The sequence below is a fragment of the Aphelocoma coerulescens genome, chromosome 3 (genome assembly GCF_041296385.1).
Source record: "Aphelocoma coerulescens isolate FSJ_1873_10779 chromosome 3, UR_Acoe_1.0, whole genome shotgun sequence".
Taxonomy (NCBI): domain Eukaryota; kingdom Metazoa; phylum Chordata; class Aves; order Passeriformes; family Corvidae; genus Aphelocoma; species Aphelocoma coerulescens.
Genome location: NC_091016.1, coordinates 62,722,126 through 62,745,974, shown reverse-complemented (window position 1 = coordinate 62,745,974; position 23,849 = coordinate 62,722,126). Strand labels below are relative to the sequence as shown.

General features: G+C 41.5%; 1 protein-coding gene across 7 annotated transcripts in view; it reads left to right on the top strand.

Annotated features, from left to right (window-relative positions):
• PLAGL1 (PLAG1 like zinc finger 1) overlaps positions 1–21,806 on the top strand; it is a 47,001-nt gene extending 25,195 nt beyond the window's left edge. For 4 of the 7 annotated variants that reach the window (XM_069010559.1, XM_069010560.1, XM_069010561.1 and 1 more), the window contains 6 exons: positions 8,767–8,922; positions 9,989–10,101; positions 12,338–12,487; positions 15,867–15,986; positions 17,488–17,984; positions 18,839–21,806. In XM_069010559.1, coding sequence (XP_068866660.1) covers positions 8,767–8,922; positions 9,989–10,101; positions 12,338–12,487; positions 15,867–15,986; positions 17,488–17,984; positions 18,839–20,114 — 2,312 coding nt within the window. In that variant the 3' untranslated portion in view covers positions 20,115–21,806. Of the gene's footprint in view, positions 1–4,221; positions 4,289–4,807; positions 4,834–6,773; positions 6,802–8,766; positions 8,923–9,988; positions 10,102–12,337; positions 12,488–15,866; positions 15,987–17,487; positions 17,985–18,838 lie in introns of those variants that run through there. The other 3 variants (XM_069010563.1, XM_069010565.1, XM_069010562.1) reach the window with 3 other exon arrangements.
• The last annotated feature ends 2,043 nt before the right edge of the window (positions 21,807–23,849 follow it).

The following is a 23,849-nucleotide window of genomic DNA, read 5'->3' as shown; positions in this document are numbered from 1 at the left end:
GGTCTCAGCCCTGACCAGTCCTAAGTGTCCATGTATTCACTTCTCTGCATGGACTTCTTTCTTTCATACTGTGGCTACTTGCACATCAGTGGAGCCAAGTGCACAGACCAATACCTGCAGAAGTGGATCCTAGGGTTTAAGCACTGCACTTTGATTCCCAGTAGCTGTACTTGCTTCGTGTTGTTTTATGTGCCTCTAAAGACATCAGGTTCTGCAGCCACAGGATGAGTACAATATCTCTTCGCTCTGCATGCCATGCTTCCTCTTTGCATTCTACTGTAAACTCCTGTTACTTTCTCCAAATTGTGTCTACCTGCCTGGTTCTTTCTTCCAGGAAATATATCCCAGCTGCTAGTGTTTTTGCTGGTAAAGTTCCCACAAGTCCATGCTGAAAGTCACCAATGGAAAATCAAGCATTGATTTGGGCTGGTTTTCTTAGGAGAGGTAGCTTTTGTCACCCAGTTTTCCACCAGTCTCCCCCATGCAACATCTGGACTTGGTGCCCAGTAACAACCAAGTTCAATGAAGGAGCGAGAGACTCAATCTAAGGTTCCCTTTTAAGGGAATGTTGCAAGGCTTGGAAATATTTCAACTAATCGATACTAAGCTTTAGTCATTATAATTGCTGCACTTCATTTATCAGAATTGAAACTGTGGTGTTGACCTGCCATCAATAAAACTGTTGACTGTATTAATGCACTTAATGTGGTGTGTGTGTGGCTGTGTGCATGTGTATTTATACATATGTGCATTTAGGAAGATGTACTATTGGAGTTTTTTCTGCTAGAACAAAGATGGGAGATTCTGGCATCTGTGTTGAACTGCCACAGTAGCATTCACATTTTCCACTAAAACGTCTGACGCTAAAATAAATCAACCATCCTGCCAAAAATATCTCCAAAAGAAAAGTTCTTGATAAATATAAAATACTTCTGCTGTGGTAGGTAGAATCTGTGGTACGGGAGATGCAGATTAGGGGGTCCAACATGTGGCCCAGGAGCCACAGGGTGCTTATGAGCAGTTTGGTGGCTGTCTGTGTTTCTGTGAACAGGGGGATTTTAGTCTTGCTGTCTGCAGTATAGAAGCAGCACAGTTTGGACAGTGCTAGTGAAGACCTAAAGCAAGCAGAAGGTGTCACAGCCAAGGAGCCACAGCCTTGCACCAGGTGGGACTGCTGCTGACTGCTGGGGAAAATGGGCAGAGTGCAACAGGAAGGCTTTCCTCTCAGGAAGCTTTTGCTGGGCATTTCATAGGACCATGCTATGCTGACTCGGGTTCTTTCTCATAAAAAATAGTTGTTTCTGTGAATTTGCTGTTAACCTCCTTCCTTGTTTCTGGATCTAATTTTATATGATTTCATGCCAAGACAGTGGAGGGAGAGGGAGAGGGAGAGAAGGGAAAAAAACCCCTGGAAAATCCAACTGCATTTTTCAATATGATTGTTTGAAACGTGTTCAGCTTTCAGCAGAGAGAGAAGTCTCTTTGTTTGCTCTGATTAGAAGCTATTACATGTAAACTATGGGAGGTGTCTTCACTTGAACTGCGCTCATTTATGTGTATGTGTTCTGATAACAACCAAACCCCATGTGGTGTACTGGAAATGTGACACATAAGTTTTATCCCAAGAATAACCAGAAAAAGATTATGTTTTAAATTAGCTTTCAATCAATCAATGAATTTTTTGACCCCAGGTCATTTTTAGATGAATGAACATACCAAGAACTTTGATAACCTACTTTATCAGACTGCAGTGAAGTTTGCACCTACATGCTTTCCCTCCTGTTTGGTTTGTTGGGGGGTTTTTTGTGGTGTTTGGGGTTTTTTTCCCCTTTAATTTTGCAGGAAAGATGTGTTAGTTAGTTAGTGCCTTTTCAGGTGTTCAAACAGTGAAGGTAACTTTTTTTCTGTGGAGTTTGTAAGATACAGCAGAACACAGGTATGCTTTTGCTGCACAGCCTTCATGGGAACATGCTGAAACTGCTGAATTTCATAGCCCAGCTGTGCTCCTTGGGGTTTCTCTTACTTTTTTGCTCCTAAGATTTGCTAGACAGAACAAGCGTGGTAGAAAACCTCATGGGGATTGGTGTGAAACTGACTTTTATGGAAAGCTGTTTAAATTCCTTCTGGCTATGCCTGTTGCCATACTTCATGGCCACCAGGTGAAAATCTTACTGTTCCCAGATGTGCTGAACTATCATCATGATTACTCCCTGTTAGGAGTTAGTAACAAATCATAGTGTTTGTTATCCCATGTGTTTGGATAACAAATAGTTTTGCAGTTTGGAAGAATTTACATATTGGAACTTGTGTCTGCCAGAAAAATGCACACATCCTTTGTGTTAGGTTTCTTTACAGTCAGGTAAGTGCTGAGCCACCCTTCTGGAGGCATTCTTCCATAAGAACAGCTGGTCAGGATCATACTGCTGTGAGGAAGGAGCAGGTGCCTTCACAGATGATCTCCCGCTGCTGGAAACCCAAGGGTGTGCTCTCCTTCCAAATCTTCATTCTTCTTGTGAACAACAACAGGCACACATAGGAGGGAGGTGAGGTGAGGGAAGGTATCACAGCAGATCAGTGGCTGGGTCAGGGTGCCTGAGGGCTGGGTTCACCTCCAGTGCTGGGTCCCAGTTTTAGGGAATTAGCTTGACCTGCTGGTCTGACTGAATGTATGGGGTGGGGTGGCAGTAAGGCATGTTTGCTGTTCTCTTTCTCTGTTTCTGTGTCCAAATATAGTAACTCATTTTTAAAGTTTTACATTTTAATAGAGTGAGGTCATGTTCCCATGAATATGTTTAATGTTCAGAATCATTTCTGGGGATATTTGCAAACCACCTACCGTTCTCTTTCCCAGGGAGGGGGCCCCAAGAGCAGTAGGCATTTACGTGCAGGGTGCCACTAATGCCTGAACGGGACCAGGACTGCTCCTCACCCTTCACCTGTGTCTCAGGAGCTCCTGTCCTCTCACCAGAAAGCCTTGACCTGGCAGCACAAGGCCTTTGTAAGGGGCCAATATTGCCCCAGCAGCATGTCCACAGTTTCTGTGCTGGTGCCACCAGGTTGAGACTGCAAGGCTTCAGGGCTTCTGTGTGTCAAAGACATGGGAACTCACTGCTTGAAATCTAAAGTTTCCCTCTCAAGCACATAGGAGTAAATCTGCTTTTTTTTTTTCCTTCCTTGTGAGGGTGCTGTTATTTTGGGTGCAGGGTTATGTAAAACACTGCACCTGCTTCCCATATAATACAGTGTCATGCACAGAAGTGCAAGTTTTCAGTCTTTATGCAGGTGAGTGAGTATGATTTCAAAGTCAGCCTGGAGTGTAGTTCCTTGATTATTTATTTTTTCTTTTTTTCCATGCAGAGCTGAACAGTTGTATATCTCTGCTAATACAAGAAGATTTTGGTGTATGACATAGAAGAGAAAAGGATAGATTTCATAGAAGATGAAAAGGAGACATTGAGGAAATGTTCACCTGTTTTGATGCTGGACTAGGGATCAATTACTGCAGTTAACAAGTAAAGATCAATCTGTAGACAATTTAGCATAACAAAATATCAGAAGTTAATGGGATTTGAATAAAATTATTCTGAATTCTGGTAATTATAACAAGCTCTATTTTACTTCAATATAAATAGAATAAATTATTAATCAGTTAAAAGCTTCATTTTGCACATCAAACTTGGGATATAAGGCTTCTTTCATAAATGTTTTTTACAGAGGGAATGTGTGTTGGTGGCTGACAATAATGGGAAAATAACTTGTGATTAAATGTTTGCTAATTGAGTACTTTGAATTTTTTGCCAAATAAATTGTAGAACAAGGATTTCAAGCTTCTCCAGCACAGAGTGCTGCAGAACAAACCTCAAGGCAGGAAATCCTCATGCACCTTTGCTGAAGAAGAACCAAGACTGGCATGTGCAATGTACCTCGGACAGAAAATGTACAGAAGGTATTTTTGCAGCGTTCCTCTGTGTGAAAGCTGAACAAGGCTAGCGGAGCGCTACAGTTTTACTCCAGGATAAATTACTGTTGTTTGCTATGCAAATCTTATGATTGTAATTAGGCTAGGATTTGGACTGCTGTGTACACTGATCTTTGTTCCCTCTGCACATGGGAGCTAATTCTAATGCTGCAAAATAGCACAGCAAATGCTGAGGTCTGCTCAGCCTCTGATCATTTCTCACAGGGTGCATTTGCTCCAAGTGGACAATTGAAAAGGAATGATTTACCTCTGCCTTCACAGGGAACCTAATTGTGCTGTGGGCTTCTTATGGGCCACTGAAGTGTTCAGGTACTGTAAAGTCTCGCTTGAGTGGGGGTTGGAGAAAGCGCAGGAAGGAGGTCCTGATAGGCATCTAGTTTTTAGCAAACTGGTTTTAAAAAGTGATGTTCTGCTGCTGATTGTTTAAGGATCTGGTGGCATGTGTGATCTGTCATGACAGTGATTGCAGTTCCTAGTATGGCTATGTATAGCTCCCGTTATCTGTGCAGCAGGGCTCTGTGTAACCGCAGCCGGTGGCTCCTTGCCCACACTAATGAGCTCTCCCTGAGGCCGGACTTGTGCTTGTGGGGGTGGCACAGTGCTCCAACCGTGCTGCTGTTTTGGAAACCAGTTTGTTGACTGTGCTCAAGTCCAGCTTGCCCAAGCTGCCTTGCCAGCTTTGCTACTGTTGGCTGCGGGAGCTTGGCCCAGTGCAGCGTGGCTGGCCTCAGAGCTGTCTGGAGGACGAGGCAGGCTGGCAGCTGAGGCTGCCAGGCTGTATAGTCTGCAGCAAAGGAGAACTGTCACCTAGACCTGGACTGGGGGGAAGCACCAGCATGGTGAGGACAGTACAGGTGAGCCACACTCACAGCCCATTCTCCTCCTTGGGAACACACCTGCCGGTGTCTGGTCAGCTCATGTGGTGGGAGTGCATTCTGCAGGCAGAGGGTCTCAGTTTTGTGAGCCAGCCATGCCTCCCAATATGTGGGAGAAATGGGAGCAGAGGCATTCAGGTGCAGGGGTACCAGCTGGGGGTGTCGGGGAGATGTACCTTCTCTTAGCCCCTCCAGCGCTGGTTGGCAGGGGTGAGCACCTCGTCCTTGTGTTTGAGGCGTTGCACACCTGCAATGTAGTCAGAGCCTGCATCTGCACCAGGGCTGGGCTCTTCTGTATGCCTGCCTCCCCACTGCTGCAGTGAAGTTCAGCAAAATAAAAATCTAACAGCTACAAGATCAATTTGCTTGTGCAGTTTTATCTACAGACAGATAAAAAGGCATTATTTGGAATTTTTTCAGAATCACTGCAAAGACAGAGGAAGAATGAAGAAGTACCCTCTAGGGGACAATATAGCATTGTTTTTCTAAAGATATAGTAAATGACACAATCTGTTTTTTAAATGCTTGTAACTCCTGTAAATCTCATTTATTTCTTTTTGTTGCCTACTCATCTAAATCACACCAAAGCAGACGAATGGTGGCAGTTTTACTTTTTCTTGCATGCTTGCACATGACCTCACATCCATTAATTTTGTTTGTGTAAATACAATTTAAGGGAGCAAGGAAACTGAAAAAGCATCGAGGTACTAAGATGCCTAACAAAAAGCAGAAGAAATCTTCTTTGCAGAAAGTGATTTTTCTGACCAAGTGTATTTCATTTCTAGTGCTAATAAGACAAAGTGTGTGTTGTTTCCATAGCTGGATGGCACCCTATTTCAAAACAGGTTAGAGTGTGTTCTGAGGCTGTTGTTGAAAAAATATATTTTACTTAATTAGCCAAGTTAAAAAGGGGCATAAAATTCTGTGTGAGCTTTACAAACTGTGTGCTGTGGCTCTATGTACATTCCTTTGCCAATGGCATCTGTAATTTAGCATTGAAATACAAAGGATCATGACTTGGCCTGTAATGATCTCTGAGGAAGAATGTGAACTTGACAGTTTTGCACTGTTAGTTTTGGGGAGGGAAATTACAAAGATCCCTGTTCCCTACAGTAGCCCCTAAAGTTGTTCTATTTTCAGTACTCCAATCCTGTTGTTCTGGTACACTTGGCAATTTTTAGAATGCAATAAATTTGCAGTCAGGGTACTAACATGTTGGTGTGGGGTCAGAAATACAGTGTAGTGAATGTAGTTCCAGTATGCTTGTTATTAAATAAGTCATTCTAGTTATCTTCATGACCTGTATAATGAAACATAGAAAATGTTAGAGCAAGCATTGGACAGCTCTGGATATTTCACAGAATTGCAGAATATTCTGAGTTGGAAGCGACCCACAATGGTGATCAAGTTGAACTCTTAAGTGTATAGGGACTGAATCCACCACCTTGGTGTTATTAGCACCATGCTCTAACCAGCTGGGCCAGCCTCATATTTCAAGGCGTTGGGCAGCTATGCCAGATCAGAATTCCAGGCCTGCTAGCAAGGTGCTTGAAAGCTCTGCAGGTAATTTTGTTCAGGGCTAGCTGCTGTCTTTGTGCTGCTGCTGAGGTGTGCTGCCTGGGGAGCTGTCTGTGGGGCTGCTCAGCTTGGAGGTCCTTACTCAACACCTGGTCAGATGCAAAGCAGTCCCTGGTTTTAGAGGAGAGCCTCCCCAGTACCCCGGTGTGAATCATTTCAGACCTTATACCTTGGATCTGGAGGACCAAGGAAGGTTAGCTAATGGAGCACTACTGCAGAATTTGGAGGCTGTTCAAGAGATACTGTTTTTCCCCTGCTTTCCCTTTCCAGCCTTCCTGTGAGCTGCCCACCCTGGGGCCTTGGAGGTGGGCACTGCCCTGGGGCAGCTAGAAGGTTTGCTCAGGAGCTTGCTAGTGATGAATCACAGAGGTATGGCATGGATTGATAAGGTCGTGTACTTTACGATTAGACACATCCTTCCTCTAACAGCAGTTCTTTGTCTCCATTTTGCTTTTGGTAATGTGTTTTGGCCGTTTGCATACAATGACTCGCCATGCAGGAGCTGTTTGACTTGAGACAAAGTCACTATTATTCTAAGCAAGCTCAGGAAGCCTTCATAATTTTGTTGCCCTCAGAAGGGTGAATTTATTTAAAAGCCAATTAAGTTAAATCACCAGGGAAATACTTTTATTTTCTTGCAGCCTAGCTGTAAAGGACTTTTGGGTACATAAACAAGTGTATAACAAGAAAAATCTGCCTGGCAGCTGTGTTGTTGGAGTTTTTGTGCATTTGAAGTGATGGCTGTAGAGGGGCATGTTCTGTATCTGTAGTACTAGGAAAAAGAGTCATGTTTTTCAGCTATTCACAGTGCAGGTGTGCAGCCTGACAGCCATGGCAGAAGAAAACTTACAGGGTCCACAAATTATTGAAAAATTCTGACTATTGTAGTGCCTGCAGCCTGACCAACACACAAGTCTATCTCCTCAGTTAGAATTGATGGAGAGCCCAAAGAACTTGGTGGGAGTACTTTAGGCTTATCTGGGGACATTTTGGACTAGAGTCTCAAGGTGCATGTTTCAGTCAAGTGCCTGCTTGTGTTTACAAACAGAAACCTTTTTGAGGTAACCTGAACATGACATTTATGGTGCTACTGTCCTTTTCAAAGACCATCTCTGATGTCTCCCCAGGCAGTGTCTCCTGAGCCCTTTATGCTCCTTGGTTATGAGTCCCTGTCTGTGGTGCAGCCTCACCTCTCCTGCCACAGTCTCTGCTACAGTGTCCTGTTGCTCCCTTGGATTCTCTTGGCTGTTCTGGCTCCCCTCCTCTGCTGTGTATTGTCACTTACTGAATAGATTTGCTCAGCAGAGTTTTCAGAAGGAAAACAAAACGAGGTAGTCATGGATGACCAATATCAGCTTTTCCTTTTAACTCAGTTGTAAAGCATTGTTGGCTCACTGGTTTGGTTTCTACTGTCTATAAAAAGGTTTTGTGCGAGAAGTCCCCTTTTTCCCATCATCCTGTGTGATGCTCGTGCTGAGATGACCTTCTGCTGGAAAGTCTCATTGCTCAGTTTTGTCACTGCTCTGTATGGGTTTCCCTGGCAACCAGTTTGAGCTGCACTGAACCAAAAATATCTCACAGTGCTGGGGGAAAGTCAGTTTGCAGGCATGTATTTCTCTTTAATGAGTTCTCTGGATGGTCCCTGTGTTCAGCCTGCAGATGTCATTATTGGGAACCAACAGCTGGGAGATGTGGTGTGCCCCTTTTTCTTACTTCCACAGGCAGCACAGCCTACAAGAAGGCTGCCCCTGCATGATTGTCAACTGAGCTGTGATTGTGGGACCCATCATACTCATTTCTCATGGTACACTGAGGGTCTCATCTTCTACTGAGAATGGTCTGTGCAGCGGACACAAAGTTTTTCTCGGATTCCTTGGATCTCTGCAAATTTCATAATTTCATAATCACAGAATGGGTAAGGTTGGAAGGGACCAACCTTACCTTGGTTATTGCTGACAACTTTGTCCACACTTCTGTATAAATATATGCACCTTGCTTTGTAGCTGGGCATGCAGTGAGGTGCAGTTTTGCTCCCATCCTAATCTTGAAAGGCACAGTTTGTGACACCTCCAAATAAACATACTTATAAATCTTTGGAGGTCAGGACCCACCAATTTGCACAGGAGAGAATGCACAAACTGGAGGTGTTATTGCAAGCCTTCCTAGTTCAGTTTTGGCTTGCAGATAATCTTTTCACTACCTAATGTAGAACACTGATGTGAAGAAAAGCATTCGTAATTCCAGATGTGTTCTCAAGACGACAAAATTAGAAGAGACTAAATTGGAAGGCAGGATGTCATTTTTAGTAACAGGTTCCCTTTTCTGGATTTGTAGGGTGTGAGGATTGCGGTAAAAGCCTTATAGGAGAATGCAAACTCCACGGGCCGCTCATCAGGGCTAAAGATAGGGTTATTCCCAGCCGAGCCCGTCTCACCCTACCTCACTACCTCACTTTGCGAGTGTTGGAGCTGCGAGCTGGAAACCAACAGAGTAAGTATTTTAACTCTTTTTCCCACATTTGAGAAAGAAGAGACAAAAACACTGGCCTGTTTTCATGAGTAATGCAAGGCATAATCATTGGGCATTAGCATTATGAAGACTGTTTTCAGCTGAGCACAGCTAAAGCTCACAGTCAGCTACTGTTTTTTATGGCTGATTTCTGGTAACAGATGCATAGACTGATGGCAGGACATTAGCCAGAGCTGGTGTGACATTTAGCTGTGAGCAACCAGTTAGCTCTGTTCAGTCAATCCAAGTTTAATGAATGTTGAATTTGTATCTAAGAATAACAGCCATGCACTACTACTTTTTTTCTCTTTTCCCCAAGCATGCAAAACAGGAAAGAATATTCAATGAAAGGTCAGAAAGAAAGTGGTAAATGACATCCCTTATCCACCCATTGCAAACTCAAAAGATCACAGTGGATCTTTTTTACCTTTTGTAGCATTTTAAATTCATATTATAGAAAGACTGTTGTTTCCATCTAAAAGCAAGGCAATTTGAATGCCCAAATGTGAACAAGGGAATGGTGTTTTTAGCGTGCAAATTTCCCACAGCTACCTGTGTAAAATTAGTCCTGCCTAGGTTGCTTTTCAGAAAAAGAATGACAAGATGCCTATACTGTCACTCCATTGATTGTGGCAGCAGAATAACTGGAATGATTAAGAAGGCTAATACTGTGTTTTTATAGATTCTCTCCACTTATATCAGGAGAGAACAACCTCCCAAATTATGCCAAAAAGCAGAGGACTATGGTAACATCAGTGTGTAGATGGAGAAGTATCAACAGGTTTGTGTTGCATACCCAGTTCAACATCCTGTCATGGATTTTCAGCACTTTTGTATTTGATGTAGTTCCCATAAAAAAAAAAAAAATTGCTACCTATTTACATCCTTTTTAGTTTCTTCACCTTAGAATTATTTACAGAGCTTATTTGTCTAGAAAAAGAATCCATGTGTTCTATTTTGTTTATCTCCATTTTCAAAACTGTAAGCATCCAAGAAATAGTTTGTGATGTCTATATTAATATTAGACTGGTCTTTGTTTTGTTCACAGTCCTTGGTGTATTTGCAAAGAAAGGAATACAGAAGAGAACACAATTTGGTCCTTATGTTGGTCAACTGTCTACAAAACTGACCTGCTATGATGAGAGCAGGCTAGTCCTGCAGGTAAAAACCCACTGCCTTTCTATGAAGTGCATATATGTCTTTAGCAGTTCATACATATTTAGGTATTTTAATCAGTCAATTTGCCATCTGATCTAGTTCATTAATTGTACTTTTGATCTGTAAGCATGAGTGTAAATCACATCATTCAGCAGTACAGTATAACCTGAAGTACCAAAATGTTCCTGTATATTGTGTTTTCTAGAAGTTTGCATTCCTGCATTCTAGCTTTACCATTTCCAGGGTGTTAGGCCTATCAGTCTAATGGCTCTTGATAAACTTTTCACAGAGCATGGCTACTGAACTTTCTTCCCAGATAACACAAAAGGATTTGTGCACTGAGTTAGCAAGAGTGACAGAAATATGCACTAAGGCACAGGCTTAGTAAGGAGAAACAGTGCAGGGATAGGGAAACACTTCTTAATTATTATTAATTGCTATTGTTATTAATGAGTAATAATTGTTAATTTATATATAGACTTTGACACACAATGCACTAGCTCAGTTTATTAATCAGATTGTTATTTAGGGCTGGTACCTTCTGTTGCTGCACACGTAGGTACTGACCGTCTCACCCGGACCATGACACTGTTATTTGTACTTTATCCAGAAAAAATTGCGACTTCTCCGGACTAGCCCAGCTTAGACAAAGCTACATGCACATCCTTTCCCACAGGAATTCCTTGGGAGTGAGAGTTGATCACAATCCTCTGGGCCCCAGTCTTTGCATTTTGCTGTCGGGGTCGGGGCTCAGCACATCTCTGTGTCATACAGTGAGTCCATGGTCAAGCTACAGCCTCTGTCAGGACTTCCCATCAGGTCACGGTTCTTCCAGAGTTTGCATTTCATATCAGGCCCTCTCACCCCTGAATAGAGAGACACCAGCAGCAGCTGTCCTGTGACACACTCTGTCTTCATTTGAGCTTTCCCCAGAAGCCTGGGACTGGAAAACACTCTGTGTTGTGAGGAAATATTTCTGAACTTTTGTTTGAGAGCAAAAGTAATAGCTTCAGTAGTTGCTGTAAATGTCATTTGCACATGGAAGTTATGGGAATCATCTGCCAGGAAAATAACATTGTCCATCATGAGATTTTCGTGGCATGTGGACAACAGAAAGGATTTGTTCTTCTCTATAACTAAATTTCTTCAGTCTTTTTATTAGACACTATTACAAATGCAGAAAATGTACTTCTCTAACAATGGATAGATGAGCTAAGCACCCAGTTCCTTCCTCTTCACCAAGTCATTGTAAACCACACCCTATCCTCTATCAGTCAGCACCGTTTGCTTAAAAGTATACAGTGATAAGCACAGCTCTGGCTGATGAATGGACTGTTTCTTCAGAAGAGGAGATTAGAGTCCCAGATTTCCTACATGACAGCAGGAGCTGCCTTGCCTTCTCCCTAGCATGAGTATGTGACCAAACTTGTCCAACAGGCAGGTGCTTTCATCGGAAGCATGATGAAGTTAGATAAAAGAGTTCCCAGAAGCAGTGAAAATGCACCTTTTTTTTTTTTTTTGCAGTTACTTGCTCAGTTACATGGTTAGTAGAACAAATACATGCTGTGCTGACATCTGTTGTGCAGCTTTGTCCATGGTCAAGACACTATTGCAGAAAAGCAACTGTCTTGTTTGACGTTGGTAGTTTTTGCCTCATAGGGGCATTCTCTTGGAAGGGAATCTGGGAAGAATGAAGTAAAGCAAAAAGAAAGAGATCTTTCTGGCACGATTGTTCATTTGTATTTACTTTTGCATTGTAAAGGGGAAAAAGAGAAGATTGTTAAAATGCCATTATGTTGTATGTTACCTCTCTGGACTTATTAATACAAGTTATACAATTGTTCCATGAAAAATGTAGCAGCACTGAAGCTTGAGATTATCAAGTGTTCAGGAAGTAGATTAAGGCATAAAGCTTATCTCTCTACCTGCCTGCACTTAGTTCTTATAATATTATCTTCATATAACATAAAAATGATGAAATATAAACTGGAAATACATACAAAGGCCTACAGTTATTTTAGTAGCAGGGTGCTCAGCAGGTACTTGTTCTTCACTTTATTTTGCACTCAGTGTTCATTAAGAGTGATCTATTTCGAAACAACCATGATTTCAAGGGACATATGACCAAGACAGGGTAGATAACTGATAGCTGTGGTTGCAAGTTAAAGAAAATGAATATGCCTCTATGCAGGACTTGGTTTGATCATGTTCGTTCTCCTGTTCTCCCCCTTTGTTTCAGGTATTGAAAGATGGAGGGAAATACTTTCTGGACACTCCCAATGAGGACTGTGGAAACTGGATGATGTTTGTCCGGCTAGCCCGGAACCAAGAAGAACAGACCCTTGTGGCTTATCAGCACTGTGGAGAAGTCTACTTCACAACAGTTAAGGTAGGTAAACCTACATCGCTTCACCTGTCATCCAAAAGGAAATTTATAGGCAAAGGTTCTGAAAGACTAACTCTTTTACAATGAAAGATTGATTACATTCTGCCAACGGGATCATTACGTACAGACCACCTTTAATGTCATTTAATCCGTAGTAAAGCAAGCAGTGTATGGGGTTTGTTGGGAAAAGGTGTTGTGTACTTGCTGTTGTGGGTAGTGAAGAAACTGAGCAGAGGAAAACAGAAAAACATTCCCTATGATAGTGTTTAAACTGAACGCTTCAATCCCAGGTAGCTATATGATGACATTGGCATTATTACATTCAACAGTACTTCATTCTGGAAATAACAAATTCCTCTCTTTTATTACATTTCTGGATACATATTGTTTTCTGAGCACCTTACCCTGTGCTCAGGAGCAGGGTGTTAAGTGAATCTTTATGTACAATTTTCCATGCTCATTAAATCTGAAGACTTGACTGCAAAACTTAGAATACTGCAATGTTGCCATGAAATGATAAGTTTATGTTAGAGATTCTGGACTGCATCTTTGTCTAAAGAGAGAGAACAAGGTACTCTGTGTTTATAAACAAAACTAGAACATACAGTATTGGTTTTTATTGTTTTGGCCACTTTTTTAGGCAGAGTTTGTTTTAACCAGAAATAACTCTTTTGCACACTTGGGAAACTGAGATCTATGTGTTGAACATAATGCTTGTGTGTCATTGTGAGCAACATTTAAAAAAAAGAGTATTAGTGAAAAGAAGTTACTGTGAACTAAAATCCAGCATTTCAGTTTCATTTCCAAGATTGGCACATATTTCTGTGGCATAGTAGTATTTACAGTTTTTCCTTCATTTTTGTTTTTCCACCTGCACTGTGAGAAAAATATTTACTGTATATTGATGATGAGATAGTAACATTTCATAACCTAAAAGCCTTTTATAATAGCATGGAGTATAGTTGGTTTGGGGATTAATATTAAAATAATTATTAAGAAAATAAAGCAAAATCTGAAACAGTATGTGCTACTCTGAGACATACTTAGACTGTGTTTGAGATTCTCATGCAGTCCATATCATTTGAGATTTCAATTTAATTTGAAATGCATGATGTGTTTGCAAAATTGACAGGATTACTAATACTTTATTTGGGAATCATGAACTTTTGAAGTACTTGTTATAAACTGGTAACTTAAAATTTCCAGTGTAGTTTAAATTCTATTCAACCAACTCTCTGCTGACTTCAGCAGAACTCTGCACATTGGCATTAATGGAGAGTTGTCTCCTGTATACTGACACAAAGAGTGTCCTAGTACGAGGCACGTGTCTTGGAACCTTTGCTGTGCTGTGTGTCATAGGGCATTACTTGGGTTTTATTTCTCTGAAGTCCCGGTATCATTCAGGGTACTGTGGCATCCTGCAGATTTTGTCGTGGTCCGTGAAAGCAATGGCCTTGTGCTACACTTATGCACACCCTGCTGGTCAGGCTGTGAGGCTGGCTTAGGGCTGATTAAGAAGATACTTTCTTGAGATACTTTTAACAAAGTGTATTAAGATGGGAGTAGGATTGGCTCCTCTTCCCCCTGTTATTACAAAGAAATTGGATTTCAGTGACATGGAACTACAGCACACATGTAAGTGACATACTAATACCACCATTAGCTTACTTGCTCACCTAATGGCTGCAATTCCTAGAAATAAGTGCTTTAAAAGGTATAGAATTGTGAGGAAATAAAAATCATCCATGGTTGCTGTTGGTCTGATCCCAGGAGAGTTTCATGTGGGTGCTGCAGTTCTCTTATTGGTGCACTGATGGCACAGAGTAAAAGACAACTTGTGGATTTGCATACTGGTATTTAATGTCAGTTTTAATGAGATTAAAGCTTTTGAATTACTTGTCTGTTTCACATACTGATGCACTTGCTCTCCCTCAAAAGTCACATTGACCACATCTCAGCTTCCCATAAAGGAGATGGCTGCTGGTCCAGGAATGCTGGGCAGGAAGTCATGACAGTGCTACGCTGTGCAGTTTTTTGTGTGTACCAGTCTCAGGTGTCACAGGTGAAGGTCCCAAGACATCCTCAAATGTTTGTCTCACAATACATGATGAACCTCCTAGTTAATGGCTCTGCCTCATGTCTTTAATTGAGTGGAGAATTCAGGACAGACCATTTATATTTAGGCCAGGTGTTATCAAAATGTACACCCAAGCCATACTATTTGTAATTAGCAGGCAGGCTTGTGCTTGGCAGTTCAAAAATTCAGTTTTCAGTATTAAACCCACAATTACCTCTCACCTGTCAGCAGTCACAATCTAAGTTGTCTTTCCCCTGCCATGCTTATCCCACACCAATGTTACAAAATAAGTGGATTTTATGATGTCACATTTTCTGGAATAAAACTCAGCTGCTCTCTTTCCTGGCTAGTTTGGTTTTCTTTCAGTGGCATGAGTTTACCTTAGTTAAAATAAAACTACGTGTACAGTTTGGCTCTACCCCTGTTGCAGTAATGTTGGTTTTTATTATAGATGAAAAAAATTGTGCACAGCGTTAGGGAGTCCTACAAATCAGGACCCCAAAGTTTAGTTTTCTCTTTTGCATTTAAAGAACTAATAGCTCTTTAGCCAGTGAGTGTAATCACTCCTCTCTTTTTCTATTTGCTGTAGTATTGACTGAAGGTATTTGTCAGAAGAGGTCATAGTCCAGTCCCAGGAGAGATTTGGGCAAGCATGACTGGATGGGAGACTGCAGATTACAAATTCCTTTAATCCTGTGGGGGAAGGCTTCAGTGGCAGGAGGGCAGTGTTACAATAAAGCACACTCATAGCAAGCCCGACACATTAGAGCCAGTGCATGGCAAGGCGCCCATTTGCCTTGCAGTCCATGTATTGATCAGCTCTGCCCCCCTGCTCAGTGTGACCTATCCAGGAGACATCCAAGCTCTTGTGCATGCGTGATGCGTTTTTCCTTTGTATGTACTCCGTAGTTAAGTGTTGTGCCCAGTGGGCTTCCAGACATCAAGGAATGGGCATGGGATATTGCTTGGAAAGAGTGCTGGATGTCTGAACATCACAGACAAATACATCTCGCTGAGCAAAGATCATGAGGATTGAGGCATCCCTCCTGCTACTGGGCCCCCACGGCAAATCTCTGTGCATACACAATTTTGCTTTTAGAAACAGAAAGTGTCAAGCCCTGGTGGGTAGTAATGCTCAAAAAGTGCTTGAATCTTGAAACTAAGTTACCAATAATTTGAAGAGAATCAAAAATGCAGTTTGGGTAAGGACAAAACACTGCACATCCCTACCCCACCTATCTTTCTTGTTTTTTGGTTTAGGAAAATTGACACAAGTCAACAGGTGTTGGTTTTTTCCATTCACAGCCAATTGAACCCCACACAGAATTGAAAGTATGGTATGCTGCCGATTACGCCAAATTTATGGAAGCTTCTGCAGTCTTCATTAAAGAAGAATCAGATGTGTCTCCTTTGCCTCCAGTAGCAGTAAGTACCCCTAGTCTGCACTGAAGCCTTTACTAGATATATTATATTATGGTTTATTTACATGTTTTCTCTGTTCATGTAACTCTAGTAATGCAAGTGTAGGCCATAGAGTACTTTTGGCAATTTTAGCCAAACAGATACTCAGAGAGAGGTTGTTCTTCCTCTCCCATGTCTGTAATCCAATGGAGCCATCAGATGTAGTCAGAAGTAAGGGGCACCACTTGATTTATTGGAAAGTCTTAAGATTGGTGCTAATCTGTGGATAACCAAGCTGTCCAGCCTCAGACTTCTTTCACCATTTCCCCTTCTTTTGCTCTGACTGATTGGCCAGAGTACCCACTAATTATTTCAGTCTGTCCTGTTCAGTAACCCTTCTCTACTAATTCAAATACTTCCCCTCTGTATCATAGCAGAAATCCTTAAACTGATAGCAAAAGTTTGTTAAGTGTTGAAAACATGGCTGTGAAAAATCAATACTTAATCTAGAAGGAATGTGAAACAGGGAATACAAATGAACTAGGAATTCATGCTCCATGAAGGCTTGTGAGGCCTTCAGAGTATACCCCAGAAGGAAGGTGTGGGAGAGCCACAGCATCAGACACGAGTCTCAGCAGAGAGCAGAGCTCAATCTGAAAATAAAGATGGAGTGGGCACAGCCTCACCATGCTCTCCAGAGCAAGCTATCCCAAGAGCAAAGGAAAAGAAGGACAGTTTATGAGAAGCTTACTTAAAAGGTAGATGAAATTGAGGAAGTACATGGTCATGTGTTAATTGAAAGTACATTTCATTAGTGATCGAAGTTTTTTGGTAATTGTTTTTCATCAGAATTTTTATAATATCAGTATTTAAAGTGAATTCAGCTGAATCCAGTAGAGCTCTTATTTCCATGGAAATAATACTTCCAAATAATACACTGTTTGCAAAAAAAAAAAAAAAAAAAAAAAAAGGCTTTTAAGTTAATGATAGTCTAATGCCAAATGTCAAACTAAGTGAGGAGGTCTCTCCTGCAGCCATTGGCCATTGCTGTGTGGTAAAGCATAGAGCTGGCCCAAGGCACAAGGAAATCTGTATGGCTAAACCACATTTCTGAGCAGAAACTCATCCCATTTTTGTGTGGCTGAAATAGCAGATAAACGATGTCAGTCCAGAGATAAAGTACAACTTAGAACTGCTTTTATGAGTAATTTCATAAATGCAACAAATGTAGAGACTTTGAAATTCAGTAAGCACAGATGATCAAAGGTGAGGGACTCAGGACTGTTACAGTAAATGCTAAACAAAAACATGTAAATCAGTATTTAGCCAACCTTACTTTTCCTTTGAGTTTGTTCTCTTAGAGAGAATCTATTGCCAGTCGAACAACTGGGTGGTAGCACATGGAAGTAAATATCACCAAAGACAATGATGGGTCTTGGAAAAGCCCGGGAGAAGATGAGTGAGAAGAATATGACCTTTCCTTAGAATGGCTGGTAAGAAAGACCTGTCTCTGTTCTCATTGCAGAAAGAGCCCATAGACCCTTGGATATGCTCCAGCTGTGGAAGTACTTTTGCAACTTTTGCTCTGCTGGAATCTCACCAGTGCATCCATAAAGACCGAGTCCTTCCTACAAGGTTCAGACCGCCAAATAAATTGGGACCTGTAAAAGCAAAAAACAAACTCAAAGGGAAACTGAGAGGAGCATCATTAGGCAAAAGCATTACTCAATGCTTTGGGACCATTTCCTGTTCCTCTGCTGCAAAGTTCAGCTGTGCCAGCTCAGGAAGCACTTGTGATGCTCTCGTAAGGTTTATACCTAAATGGAGAAATGGTCGGTCTTCACTGCTGAAGGGAAAAGAAGTGAAGCAGCCAGATAATTATCCCTGCCGACTCTGTGGGAAGATATTTGATTCCATTGACAAGCTCACAGTCCACACTTATGCGCACAAAGGGGAGCGTCCCTACAAGTGTTCCCAGCACGGATGCACAAAAGCCTTCATTTCCAAATATAAACTGCTCAGGTACAGCTCTGAAGGCATTCCTTTTCTACTGGGGGGGGGGGGGGGGGGAAGACATCTTTTTTGTTTTTCCTTTGGGGTGTTCTAGTGACAATTAATCCCTGAGATCCAGTTTCTATTATTCCTGGTTTTGATAGTTTTGGAGAAAACTAGTCTGTTGAAGAATGGTTAGAGGATCAGGGGCATGGGTCATTGATAGAATTATGGGATCAATAAAGGAACTGTACAAGCAAAAGGCCTGCAAGCAAAAGCTAGTGTGAGAAATTGCCTGCATGAGAAAGCACCTTGTGTGAGAAACAAGCCTGAGAACAAAAAGGGAGTTTTGAAGAGGTGCAGCTGTGCAGATAAGATGTACTGACCAGGAGAAGGGAGGGTGAACGCTGAATTCTTTAATCATAACCTAACTAGTAGAAGCTTGCCAATGTACTCTAATTATGTAGAAGCAGAAATGCGCTTTGATAGGTTTAAGCCACTTAAGAGTTAACAAGCTGGTATACTATATAAGTGCCTCTGGATTGCTAATAAAAGGAGCTTGCTTTTATAAATCATATTGGTTGCTCTGCAATTTCTCCCCTCGCCAAAGTCCTCAAACTTTTTCAACATTAGTCTCCCTGGATTATGGTGGCTACTCAAAAAGATGATGTTGAGCAGTTTTAATCTACTCTATGCTTTATGATTAACACCTTCCTCACCCCCAAAACATTTAGGCTTTTACTAATAACCTGAGAAGTTGTGAAAATGCCTTCCTTCAGTAGTTCCAGTGTTTTCAAGTTTTGAGGCTGCAAGAGTAAAGGTACTAGAATAAATATAAACACAAATAACTTTTGTGTGTGTGTTTTGCTTTTTTTTTCTCTTAGGCATTCGGCCACTCATTCTCCACAGAAATCTCACCAGTGTGGCTACTGTGAAAAGACCTTTCATAGGAAAGACCATCTAAAGAATCACCTTCAGACTCATGACCCTAACAAGATGGCCTTCAAGTGTGAAGAGTGTGGCAAGAAGTACAACACCAAGCTAGGCTATAAGAGACACTTGGCTCTTCATGCTGCCACCAGCGGGGACCTCACCTGTAGGGTGTGTGCCCAAGAGTTTGGAGGTACCGAGGTTCTGTTGGAACACCTCAAAAGTCATGCAGGGAAACCAGCTGGCAACATGAAGGAAAAGAAACATAAGTGTGACCACTGCGAGCGTCACTTCTATACCCGTAAAGACGTGCGACGTCACATGGTGGTACACACCGGCTGCAAAGACTTCCTGTGCCAGTTCTGTGCCCAGAGGTTTGGGCGGAAGGACCACTTGACACGCCATACTAGGAAGACCCATCCACAAGAACTGCTGAAGAGCAGGTTGCAGAATGGTGACTCAGTGGGTCTCCTTGACCAGCTCTTTTCATACAGACTGAAGGAAGATGCCAGCATGCTGTCCCCTCTTCCTGAAAGGGTCCCTGTGCAGAATGGAATTGTGAATAGTTCAGAAACAGAGGATTACAATTGTTCACATGTTCATTCCCAGCCAAGCTTACAAACTGCTCTTCCTCTTGAGTCTTCTCCTCACTTGCAAAGGATGGGCTGTGCAGACAGTCTCCCAGCTGTCCCTCCCACACCATGTTCAGCAGCTGTCCCTACCAACCTGCACCTTCATCAGCCTAACAAATATGACCTTAGTTCTACCTCATTTGCAGCAGGATCCCTCAAGAATCTACCGATAAAAGTGGATGTTAAAGGTTACAATGTGCATCTTCTCGAGGACCTGCCATTACCAGAACCTCAGTCTCTCCACAAAATCAGTATGGAAGAAGCTTCCTCAGGGCCTGTAGGGGATACTAACAAGTACCCAGTGCACAAAGAGACAGAGGCAGCAGCTGAAACTGCAAGCCTGCCTTTCATGGATCTCACTCATGTGATGGGTTTCTGGCAGCTCCCACCAGGTGACAACCAGAACACTATTGGGGACATCACAATGGCGTTTGGCTCAGAAGAACCATCACACAGGCTGAATGGCCTCAGCCAACAGCAAGGTCTTCAGCTAGCAACTGGTGGGATGGCCATAAACCAGCTGCATCATCTTCCTCGCTCCTTTCCATCCACTACAAATTCTGTAACATTGCCTCACTTTCACCATGCCTTCAAGTAACCATCACCCTGTGTGGGTCTTTTCCCTTTTTTTTTTAAAGACTGTGCTTCTTACTTAAATCTGTTAGGACTGGGGTGGTTTTGGTTTTGTTTTGTTTTGAAGAAAAACTGCCCCAGATGTTTTCAAAGCACATTATGAACATGGTAGTTAAATTCAGGATGTTAATAAACAAGAAGCTCTATTTTTCATACTATTAGTTTTTTAGCATATGACAACAGTAGAGCTAACATACTTCCCTCAGCTCCCTCTATATTTTTGTTTCTTGCTTTTCATGCAAACAACTGAATAACTATCTTCAGTGACAGCAAAGTATCATAACAGGCAGCTGCAATAAGAGTAATACGGTTGGGGTGAATGGGAAGAGGGGGGAAATCACAAAGAAATCAATTTAAATAAATCACAGCAAAATTGTACACATGGCAAATGTAACAAATGATTTATCAATATCAGATAGATTTCTGTTAAGCACTTAATTAATGAACTTTATTAATCCTTAATTTAAATCAGAATAATTCCAAGAGTAAATATTATGTCCCTGTTTCGCTTTATTCAAATGAAGATCATCACTATTATGATTATGTTAAACTAGATTTTATCTTCTGGTGGGCAGTTCAGCTGTGTGCCTCTCCTGCCTTTTTCCTAGGGCTGGAAATAGCTACCACTTCTGAATGACTGTTAAGAACTGCTGTCTTGGATACATGCAGTCCTTAGAATGGGAAGTGAATTGTCTCAAAGGTTAGAACAGAACATTAATTTTCATTTCAAGCTGGATCTGTCAAGACATCAGACATTGCTCTCTCTCTCTCACTTTGTCTCTTGTAAAGCACTTGAGCATTTGCTTAAATTTAAGCTTATCCCATTGGGTCAACAGCTTGATTAATTTGACAGTTAATAAAAAATAATGCATTCTACCTAAGGGGCCTTTATTCACCTTTTGTTGATAAAAATGGCCTTTGTTTAGTCTGGGAAATGATCATTGTAACCATCTGAAAATGTGGGCTTTCACAGAAAGCCAACCCTGGCCCAGGGGAGCCTGTGCCCAAGCTGTGTGTGGAGCCAGGGGCAGGTCCATGCCCCGAGGGGCTGTAGTGGTGAGCTGACACTGGGCCCTGCTCAAAACCAGGTTCTGAAGCTGCCTTACAAATGTCAACTGAAATTAGCAGGTGTGATAATGGTTGAGGCCATTTTACTCACGGGTGTTCTGCTCAGAAACATTGGGACTCCAGCCTTTGTTTCTTGCAGATTAGAACCATGGACACTTCCGTTTGTTTCCTGGGGTGAATTGTCCATGAACAGTTCCAGTGGACAGTGTGTTGGTGGGACAGTCCCATCACCTGATGCATGAATGAGCAGAAATTGCCAAAATAATTTTTTCCAGTAGATGATATGGTTAAATAAACAAACTCTTCAAAATTTACTTTGTTGCCTAACCCATAGGTATAAAAAAATAATCGTGGTTTTAGGGAATGTTGCAGTTACTAATGGATTCTGTTGCAGCTAAAACAGACACGGAACTTCTGAATCTGAGTAAATTCTCAAACCCCTAGAACTACTCTTCCATTAAATCCAAAGAGAGTTCATAGTACCCAATGATCATTACAAGTATAATATGAAGCAAGCATGTTCTCTTCTCCCTCATTAATCACAGTAATATTTCCAGAGAGCTTCAAATAAAAAATAAGTTTTAAATGATTGCTGTTTTGCTGTTATTAAGCTATGGACCATTGTAGTTGTGCAATGTCTTTGAATATTCTTACAAGTTGATTGATACTTGGATTAAGGAAGGGTTGTCTTATTGCAGTTCATGAGAGAATATGTTCTGCAGATGCAGTGCTGAGGGGTATTTTTTGTTATGAAAATTTTTGGCATAAGACAAACCAAAAGGAATTTTAAGATCATTCCTGTAATGACAACAGCAGGAGAAAGAACAGGTACTGCACAGTCATGTCCAGTAAGTAGTTATTTAAATTACGACTTCCAGAATCAGGAAAAGGTTGCAAACAATGTTATATGCACGTTCTACAGCTAGGCTTGTATTTTTGTCTGGACTTGGAAAGGGGTGTGTGTGTATATTCACTTAACTGTATTTTTCCCCTTGTTTGCACAAATTATATTCACTTGGCTTCATCCAAGCTTATGTACTTGTAAGAAAACCCAAAAAACTAAACTACAACAAAAAAAAAACCTTTGCTACAAAAAAAAAAAAAGGTAGCACTGCCTGTTCATACACATTTTGTCATTTTGGTTTGTGGTTTTATAAGAGGTGTCAGTAATTACTGAAATACTTGTCCTTGAATTGAAATGTGATGTTAGGAAGCAAACATTATGCAAACACTGAGCACATTCTTTCAGCTGCTCTTTCAGTCCTTGGAGCAGGGTGCCTGAGCTCTGGGCTGCCAAGAGAGGTGCTGCTGCCTGATCTCAGCCTCTTCCGAAGTATGGAAAGATGACAAGCATTTCTCACCAATGCATGTGTAACTACAGGTTAAAGACAAAGTCTTATTCAAATAAAAAGAAAATAACCACTTTTGATGCATCTTAAAGTGCTTAAAAAGCACACAGTGATGGTGTCTGCAAGTAAAGCACAGAAGCAAACCTTAAATGTGCAATACTGCTTAAACCCATCAGCCCATCCTATTTTCTTTTTCCAGATTCTTGACATCATAAATGTAGCAGAAACTGATGATGTCCCCTGACAAAGAAAGGCAAGTTATTTCAACAAGTTATGTTTTCAAAAAAAGTTTTGTTTTTAAATTCTTGCAACTGAAGAAACATGAGGTACCCCTGTGCCATCTAATAGTGGAAGTGGGACTGGACTTTCTGATCATGTTTGTTAGGGAGGCCTCTGTGAGCATTTCTCAGAGGCCATCCGTAGCTGACATCTCTCTGGTGGCACTGCCTTTGGCTCCTGCAGGGCTGTGACAGCACCAGTGTGGGGAGGCAGCCCTGCATCCACTGGGGGTACCGTGGAGGAAGGCAGCAGCCCAAGCACTGACCAGTCTTCCCTCTCTGGCACAGTCCATTCCTCCTCCAAATGTGAGAAGTGGATGTAACTGCCATGGAGAAGGTAGGATAGGCCATGGCACAGCAGCTAAAAGATGGGAGAGAAGGATCTGGGAGATCTTAGGATATTTTACATCACATTCAAATAGAGATAAAAATAGTCTTTTAATTGAACTCTGCTTGAAAACCTGTAGAAGCAGAGCAGTATGTGGCGAATAAACAACAGAATTAATATAATCAAATGATACTGTAAAAGAACAAAATTTGGTAAACATTTGGCCTCATTAAAAAATTTATTCTTTCTATGAAAGAAGAAAAAAAAAGACATGTAAACCTGCTGAAATAATGTCAAGAAGCTAAAATTATACTACATGGAACAAAAGACTGCATCCTCTATGTAAACACAAGTAGTTCTATTGCTAAGTTCCCATCCTCTATCAGAAACCAAGCTCATTTCTTTTTCCTTCAGTTTTATTTACCAGCTTTTCCTGTTGGAACTTTTCATTTTCTTAATCAATGGGTTGCTGTTAATTTCAGAGGGCTTTTCATAGCCAGTCTGAACTGGGATGGTACATTCCCTATATTAATGATAGGTTCCTTTCTAGTGGAATTTTTAAAATGCTGTTCTTCAGTACACCTTTCCTGCCCTTATATTTTTTTGTATCGTTTTGGAAACTAAGCTGTGAAATCCTACATTCTATACACAGACAGAAAATAATGGGGACACACACA